Genomic DNA, 9,034 nt, shown 5'->3' on the forward strand with positions numbered 1-9,034 from the left:
GACCCTACACATTGACACAACAGTATCAACAATCTAATCACAGAGCCATTTTTCTGCAGAATTGATAATTTTCAGTTAAAGTTTTTCCTAAGTGGGATAATGTAAACAGGACATTTACTTGCAGTGGAGTATTTTTACAATGCTATACTTATACTTTTAGTTCTGTGAAATAAGCTCAACCCCACCCGTTCTCACCCCCCATACATGTGGTGGTTTGCCCCAATGAAAACATGAAACACACGCAGTTGGTCAAGTATCAACATTGAACATTTATTTCTCCTTTTTTAATCCTGAAAACTGCAGAAAAAGACAGATGAATTTCCCTTCAAATGGGAACTACATATCAGGCAGTTCCTGAGAAACAAACCAAAAAAACAACAAAAACACTACTCCAACTGCCTTCCCAGGAAGATTATACAAGAAAAGTAATCAAAAATATGTATGACCCTGAATACATATAAACCATGGATCCATTCCTTTTATGTTACGTATTTACAGTATGATCATAAAATAAGTTCTATGACAGGAATCCCATAATAATTTTTTTAAGTCACATTCAACCAGTCCACTAGCACAGCCTGCTGGTCACATAATATACTGCAATCCTGTTGTCTGCACATTACTACAGCATTTAGCCCAGAGCTGGAAAAAACAAACTAGTCTACACATACGTTGAGCTCTTTTCACAAAGGATTTTACTACAGCTAACATTTAAAGAGGATGAGATATGAGATCTCTGAAAATATTTTAGCCCGATGAATCACATTATTAAAATCTGTAGGTGAATGTTGGGAAAGTGGTTTTAAGGCTATAAATGATTTTACAAATGTGACTGTATCCATTAGGTATTTTCTGTCAGGTGTTTCATGTTGTCTGGTACCAGCACCAAATATGGAATTCTTGTATCATATACAGTATAACGACAGCACTCATTTAACACCAATCTACACAGACTTTTGCTTGACTTAACAATACAACCACATTCTTTTGTTGGAATAGTTATGATCATACGATGTACATGGAGGACGAATACTGTGTGCATTGATAGATCCAGGCCTGCTGGTTTGATTTATGAGCAGAGTGTACACCTTTATGTAACTGTATATTCACACTGCAGGCTGCTCCGTCAATATCTGAAATTTTTATCAAGGTGTTTTCAACGGAGCCTGGATCAGAAATTTGAGTATGTGTGACAATACTGGAGGGACGAAAATGTTCCAGACAGTCAAAGAAAAAAAAAAAAAAAAAAAAAAAAAGGGACCACAAAGTGTGTTCACTATTACAATTGACAACCAGTGTAATCAGGCAATAAGAGCTCACTTGAGAAGAAAATTAGATCTCCTTGGAAAAGGAGGGGGAAAGTTCTGCTCACACTAATAATGTAATTAAATTTATATTTAGGGTCAGAAGGGGGATTTAATACATTTTGTACTTTTTAAATGTTTTTTAGACAAAATAATGTTAACATCACATGAAAACATCTTTAAACACTGAAGCAACTTAATCACTCGCTTACACACACACACACACACACACACACACACACACACACACACACACACACCCCGCTACAAAGGTGGGTCACATTGGGCAGAATGCCATTTAGTAAGCTGTCTGTCAGCTCTATGAGGTCCGACGGGACAAAATCATCTCTGCCCAAACTGAGGGTGCCCAAAGGAAAAAAATAAAAAATAAAAAGATGATATATTTTTTTTAAATCAAGAGAAATACTCTAAGAAGTCATGACAAGACACAATGTGTAACACAAAGTGTGCTGAAATAAGGAACAGCAGTTAGAACTAGCTTACAGAAAGGATGTGATGGACATACAATAGGTAAACTACAAGGTTTGGGAATACTGCTGACTTAAGTCAAACCTGACCCATTGGTGCAGGTGTTTGCAGTGGTGATTTGGATACTACTACTACTACTACTGTTGGTACACAAGCCTTGAGAAGAAAATACATATACAAAAAACAAGAATCTTCTTGAAACCACTAAGCTCAGTATTTGCAGCATCAAGCTGCCAAATGACACTAGTAAAACAAATAACGAACATGACTTCAGAAGGCAGATTAGGAAGTTCATAGTTTATTAAAATTCTATATGGTTCGATCTAAATGAGTATAAAATTAAAAAAAAGTTGAAATCAATGCAAAATTCCTAAGCAAGTGTGAGTGTACAATGTATGGTCCAGTGTACTCTACTCATTTCAAGTTTATTACGAGACAGCAATCTTCAACCCTGAAAGCAACTCAGAATGAGTATTTCTCAGAATAAAACCATGAAAGCTTTTTGCCTTGCTCCCTCTACCTGTCCTTTGATAAACCTCTGAGAATAAAGAAGGAAACTGAATGTTCCAAATCTCCAGTGTGGCCCAGCCACCATGAGGTCCGTTAACAAATCAGATAATAAATACAGGCATCCAAATGAGCTACAACAGCGAATAGATTTCTAAACTATTTTCCTCATGCGCGCACACACACACACACACACAAGCATTCATCTGACTGAGATTGTGAGCTTTCTAAACCCTCTTATCTACTCTTAACAGTTACTCTTTACAGTGCAACAGTATGGCAGCAAATGGATAGCAGTGCTTTCATAAAAAAAGGAATGGAAAATAAAAATATATACAACATTATGGAAAAGCAGTAGTTTCATCTTTTGGTCCTGCATCCATTATAGACAGAACTGCTTCCTCATATCAACAACAGTAGTTTCCACAAGTATGTGAAGGGCTGCAAGGGGCGAAACAAAACAAAAAGGAACAAAAGTTAGGATCTCAAATGATACTGATGAGTGGGGGTGAGCCCAATCACACAATTTTACCATCAAATCTATAAGCACAGTTGGTCAAAGTTTGGAGGACATTCGCTCTTTGAGAGTGAACAGGCTTGAGTGTATCATTTGGGCTGTTTAGGCAGTGAAATTAACAGTGAAAGTGACCGTGGCAACATCCAGTGGGAGTTTAAAAACAAGGCGGGGGGGGGGGGGGGGGGGGGGGGGGGGGGGGGGGGCAATAACAGTTAACCAGTTGACTGAGGCCAGTAGAAAGCAGAAGATCCCATTCAGGCCAGTGTTCAAAATTAAATGTACACAAAGTCCCCTCCCTTACTAATGAAAAAACAATAAATTTTACTGACAGCTGAGTCACCGTCACAAGGAAAATGGAAGTGGTTATCAGCGCAGCAAAGCTAATCAAGAGGAAAAAGGACATTCACTCCTTCGTGGTGGGGGGGATGAATTATTTCAAACCACACAAGTGTACATGGCTCAGTAGAAATATGTGCTGGTGTGAGGCATTTCACCAGACAAGCTCATGGTTTGGTGTAAGCATGATTTGCCGTCATTTCTTATGACACAGAATGGGTGGAGTCAAGTCAGACACTTTCAGCTGAAGATGTTGTCTGGAAAGTCTCAAAATTTCAATACCAGTGTTCTTTCTCAACAATAAAATGTGTTAAAGCTAGCAGTGAGCAGTGTTTATCAAAAATGCTCTGTTAAATGCCGCAAATAAATATTTTTTGCATTCGGTTTTACATGTGAAATCGGTTTTAATTAAATTTTCCCTCACAAACAAACATGACCTTTTACCAGCCAGAAATATTTGCATAAAACAAGCTTGGGGTAGTGAAAATTCTGCGGCTGGAATAGAAAAAAAAAAATTGCTCACCTGGTTACAACTGAGAACCTTCAGACCCACCATGCACGTAACCCCCTTTAGATTTCATCTGGGCCTGAACAAGGTCCACCTACAAACATCAAGGTGCAAAATGTTAGCTCACTGAAATCACATTTGCTATACTCTTTTGGTTGAATATTCTGTAAAGAGGACATAAAACTTACTGATGCCAATCCCAGACCCATGTCCCCCGAGCCTACATGTGTGGTGTGAACAAAGTTTGTCGGTTCCCCGATCATGGAGCGGTCGATCCGTCGCCGCCGTTTCTGTGTGAGAATGTAAAAGAGGTAAACAGCAGCTGAAACACAGCCTACTCGTCCCTTTCCTGTCTGTCTTCTGAAACTCTGCGCAGTGGAGGCACAGCTGAGACACAGGTCAGCGTTCATAGTTATTTGTATCTTATCTGATAGTAGACAGACTGGCTGGCTGATTACAATAAGGTACAAAATAAATCTAACTGAATCTGAGATTAGAATGAGGTTAGCTTGAGGCCCTGCCACGTTCCTATTTCATTAATCTAGAAAAAGAGATGTCAGACATGACATATGAAACAGTGTTTTTAATTTAAAAATCTGTCTAAGAATAGTGAATATGCACCAGAGACTACTGCTCTGTTTATTAACCTATATTCTAGCCAATTCAATTTGTCTTCCAAGTTATCTTCATACTCACCGGTTGTGGCTGCTCTGCAATGCAGCAACTGAAACAAACCCAGAACTCAGTCATTCTGAGGCAGACGAAGAAGCCGCAGCAGTTTCCTCTCTCACTTCAGACGACTCTCTGCGTCTGTCTTCCTGTTCAGTGCTACCAGAGCCAACAAACACACGCCGGAAACTGATGACAGACACAGACCACTGGTTTATCCCGGGGTAAACCGTTGGCACAAGAACTATTCTCCCAACACGGGACAGCACACTCCTGTCAACATGTGAAAGGTGAATAAGAAAACAAATAAAACAACATTTCCACCACTGTATACAGACGTACTATGAAAAATTAGTCATCCTTGTCGAGGTTTTCCTGTGTAAAAGTTGCCGTGTACTAGCTGATAGCACCAATTTGCCACTGCCTTCACTAAAAGCAGGTCTCTCCGATTCCCACAGTTAATGAGGTCAAACTTGTTGGGAGAGACACTGGAGCACATATAGTTATTTTAATAAAAATACTTCTATTTCATCCCCTCCCAAATAACTGCTGTTACACACATTGTCTGTACATACATTTCAGGTATTTTGACGTTCTCATACAGAGTAATAAGCTATACAACATGAAAAACTTAAATCTAAAGCAATATGGTGTACAAATGCAAATATTTGTACAATACTGTACAGGTCTTAAGGTGAAATCTTAAAATGGAACAAATGAGGTCAGCGTGTAGTGAGTGTTTCAATGTGGGATCCTGAGCAGTTACCTACTATGAAACAAAAAAGTTGTCCAAGTGATCTATAGGTTTCACTTCTCCTTTTTTAAGTCATCTCTTGCGGTAAACAACAAAGTATTGGATCAGAATAATCTGCCTATGTTTCTGTGTTTGTCGTGCTGCTTTTAGCACTGCAGCTTTAAGGTATCCATTTTAATTTTGTATCTACCTGGAGCTGAAAGGACCTAGAGGCTTATTTCAATAAGGGGTCAGACAAGCAAATGTGGAAAATACAATTTGGTGCATCATCTGACAAAAAGACTGAAATTGCTTATGTTGTTACTACTTAACATTTCATGTAGTGTGACTGCTAAATATCCTGACATCATTGGTGAGAAATGACTCAAGATGACACTTTTACTTTCAGGAAATTTAAATACCTGAACCAAGACACAAAACACAATAAGAACAGCAGAAGAAATGTAGGTTGTGTTTGGCGGAAAGACGGATTTAACTGAATTGTAAGGCTATCCAAAACAGTTTCAGGATTTTAGATTTTAGATTTTAGAAGTTTGACTGAACAACAGCAGAATCACGTATTTCATGATGTGTCATGTCAGTGAATTTAATGTTTTGCTGTGCATAACTTTATTTGGTAGCATAAAAAAGAACAGGATCTCCCCCCCCCCCCCCAAGGCATTATTGCTGTCAGGCAGAAGGTGACAGGATGATCAAATGACCTGCCAAATGCATAGAACTCGCTGACCAAGTAGATTTCCTCATTTCTAACTCTGGCTGACATCCCCATCGCTGACACCGGCTGCACTCCATACAGGTGAATCATCTATCATCATGTGCCAGAGGACGAGTGCTTAATGTTGATCTTAATGACTCTGCTGAGATGCTTAAAAAGATCACCGTCTCTGCCTCTGATCTCGGATTACACGGACGCAATCAGTATTTACAAACAAATTAACGTTATGTAACTTCGCTGCGGCAAAGGCGCTCTTGTTCAAATGGCGAGTCCGAGCTAAAATCACAACTGGGTGCAGTCCAGTGTAGTTAACGTTACTAGTGACATCCCAATGTCTGACAATTGATTTAGATTAAACTGCTTTAGTAGAGCGGGGTCGTTGCCTGCAGCGAACCAAGCGTTAAGTTAGCATTTTCAGCCGCTGACAGAGCTAGCCCACAAGCTAATGTTCCCTAGCCCGCTAAGAGCAGCAGGTCGGTGTTTCTTCTCCCACTGACAGCTGGCTAACTAGGCTAACTGAGCCCGTTTTCGAAAGTGGGACTTCAACGTTCAACAAAAACGAAATGTGAAACAAATGAATGTTAACGTAACTGTTTAGTAAACCTATTCACAAGAGTTATTATAATTGTACGTGAATAAACTTACCAGATGGCCACCGTTTACCGAAGTAAGAACGTAACGACCGACTGAAAGCTAAAGAATGCAAAAAAAAAAACCCCAACCAGGAACTCAGCTCGCTGATTACGTCAGTCGACTTCCGTTATAGAGAGTGACCACTTCCGCGTTGACCCACGTTTTTACAGGAGATATTATTATAAGGAGAAGTGTTCGCTAATAAAAAGTTGTTTTAAAACACTCAAGATGAGGCCACTAACAGACGAGGAGACGAAAACGATGTTTGAGAAGTTGTCGAAATAGTAAGTGAACTTACAGGATATTTTATCGTGCCCGTGAAGATTCAGTTGATTCCAACAATGTTAGCATCCTTGTTAGCATGTGAGTGTGTGATCCACGTCTTTTCTCCCGCAACAGCATCGGTGAAAACATAAAACTTCTCGTGGACCGACCTGATGGTACCTACTGTTTCAGGCTACACAATGACCGTGTGTACTACATGAGGTAATCCAGGATACGTTTTACTGTATTTATCATATTTAATAACACAACTCTTCTGTATATTTACATGTTTTTATTTTATTTCACACTTGCTTTGGCATAGTAAACGTCCGTTTCCAATGCCAATAGATGCTCATAAAAATGATTTGATAAATTAACATGCATGTTTATGTGCCAATACTAAATCGTGAACTGAATGTATTATCGTGTCGTGTCCACAGTGAGAAAATCCTTAAATTGGCCACAAACATTTCTCGGGACAAGCTCGTGTCAGTGGGAACGTGTTTTGGAAAGTTTACGAAGACCACTAAGTTCCGCCTGCACATCACAGCTCTGGATTTCCTGGCGCCCTATGCAAAGGTGACCATGGGCGCATCTCATTTCAATTATTTGTATCTTTGCTGCCATCATTTGCATCCCTCCCTCTCTCCTTAGCTCCTACAGACGGACAGAGAGGCAATCAAAATATGTAGTTAAGTGACCGGTCCTTTTCTGCAGAGCCTCAATTTGAATTGATGTCCAATGACGGCTACACCCCTGGGTCATCCGTCAGTCTCTGAATAACTTCCAGGAAGAGCAGCGTACTGTGGAGCGAGGCAGAGATCCCAAAAGGCTTATTGCAGGCCATCCTCATAGTCCATTGGTATATGTCAGTTCTTAAGGGTTTTCACTGTCCATCTACTGGCAAATTACATTTGTAAGCAGCAGGACACACTGGCAAATACCACTCTCCACCATATTTTAAATGACAGACGAAGGCTTGCCACCAGTTCTGTGATAACTGGTAGCTCATGCCGTAACATTAGATATACAGAATGTATTGTCAGCCTCTCCTGGGTGCCTACCTTCAGTTATAAAGATCCCCGCTGATAATTAAGTGGGCAATAGCTAATGTTTGTGCGCATGACTTGTACTGTTTTCATTCTTTTTACTATTGTTGGATGCTTTCTGTAACCAGGCACAAATGAATTTCACCGCACATTGTACTGTGTATGCGACAAACATGATTTAATGTGTTAAAACATTTCACCTCTGCTGCTGAGATTAAGTTAGGTGTGCTCATGCATGAATAACTTGAAGCTAATCTGTCCATGCCTTCAGTTCAAGGTGTGGGTGAAACCTGGAGCAGAGCAGTCTTTCCTCTATGGGAACCATGTGCTAAAATCTGGGCTCGGGAGAATCACTGAGAACACTATGCAGTACCAAGGAGTTGTGGTCTACTCCATGGCTGATGTGCCCCTGGTAAGTTTTGTAACTGTTGTGATTGATGACAGAGATCACAGTGCACCACCCCGAGCTTATAATCCTGTTTGGGCAACTCATGCTGAAAATGTTGAGTGCACATGCTTTCACATAAGAGTAACCTATGCACTGAGATGTGCTATGGTGAAGCTTTCAGTTGTATTCTTGTTTTCAGTTCTTCACAATGTATCATGCCTGATTTGAATGTACCCACGCATACTCTATGTACCAGACATTCAGAATACCATATTTGCTAGAGTAATTTAATTTGAACTTTAGATCAGAAGATGAAATGGGTTGGTTTTTGTCCTTGTTTAAAACATTTTCTGAACCAGTTGTGTGTCTTATTTGTCAGGGTTTTGGAGTAGCGGCCAAGTCTACCCAGGAGTGTCGGCGAGTGGACCCCATGTCCATCGTAGTGTTTCACCAGGCCGATGTGGGAGAGTTCATTAGGAATGAAGACACATTAACATAAATATGCATTAACAGCTGGACTGTAAAATGCATCTTTTCTTAAACAATTGCATACGCAGTAACATTCGCACCCAGAACAGCTGGAGAACAGAAGCGGTGGGATTTAAGTGCCTGGTTCAAGGGCACCTTACCAGCAGATGTAACTAGCCCATATTTCCAATTTAGGGACTGAAATAGAGACCTGTTGACTCACTTTAGGATACGCTAATCTGCCACACACAGGATTCCTTTGGTCAGAGCCTCCTGATACTCCACTGAATCATATCTTGTCAAAATGAAGGGGAATGCTTTTCTGTATCTTTTGTAAATGTCACCTTTCAAATAAATCCATGTCTTTGTATTTGAGTCTTTGCGAACGTAAAACTGCATATAGGGCTGCAGTCAAAATACATGCATCAGACAC

At 40.1% G+C, this 9,034-nt stretch overlaps 2 protein-coding genes across 3 annotated transcripts; one reads left to right on the forward strand and one right to left on the reverse strand.

The window, feature by feature from the left end:
* Positions 1–249: 249 nt before the first annotated feature.
* On the reverse strand, positions 250–6,541 carry cdc42se2 (CDC42 small effector 2). Of its 2 annotated transcripts, none has more exons than XM_038702101.1 (5): positions 6,445–6,541; positions 4,358–4,603; positions 3,850–3,951; positions 3,677–3,755; positions 250–2,741 (listed from the first exon to the last, which is right to left on the reverse strand). In XM_038702101.1, exons 2-4 carry the CDS (start codon positions 4,409–4,411, stop codon positions 3,681–3,683), a joined length of 231 nt encoding a protein of 76 aa, XP_038558029.1. In that variant the 5' UTR covers positions 4,412–4,603; positions 6,445–6,541; the 3' UTR covers positions 250–2,741; positions 3,677–3,680. The 2 variants fall into 2 exon arrangements, with proteins under 2 accessions (XP_038558029.1, XP_038558030.1); XM_038702102.1 differs by having other exon boundaries at positions 4,358–4,519; positions 6,445–6,532.
* Positions 6,542–6,556: 15 nt separating this feature from the next.
* nip7 (NIP7 nucleolar pre-rRNA processing protein) lies at positions 6,557–8,976 on the forward strand. The gene is made up of 5 exons (XM_038702100.1): positions 6,557–6,716; positions 6,832–6,918; positions 7,137–7,275; positions 8,017–8,157; positions 8,513–8,976. Exons 1-5 carry the CDS (start codon positions 6,661–6,663, stop codon positions 8,630–8,632), a joined length of 543 nt encoding a protein of 180 aa, XP_038558028.1. The 5' UTR covers positions 6,557–6,660; the 3' UTR covers positions 8,633–8,976.
* The last annotated feature ends 58 nt before the right edge of the window (positions 8,977–9,034 follow it).

Source organism: Micropterus salmoides, unplaced genomic scaffold (assembly GCF_014851395.1).
Source record: "Micropterus salmoides isolate LMB-PRFRI ecotype aquatic unplaced genomic scaffold, ASM1485139v1 Ms_hic_scaffold_6, whole genome shotgun sequence".
Lineage (NCBI taxonomy): Eukaryota > Metazoa > Chordata > Actinopteri > Centrarchiformes > Centrarchidae > Micropterus > Micropterus salmoides.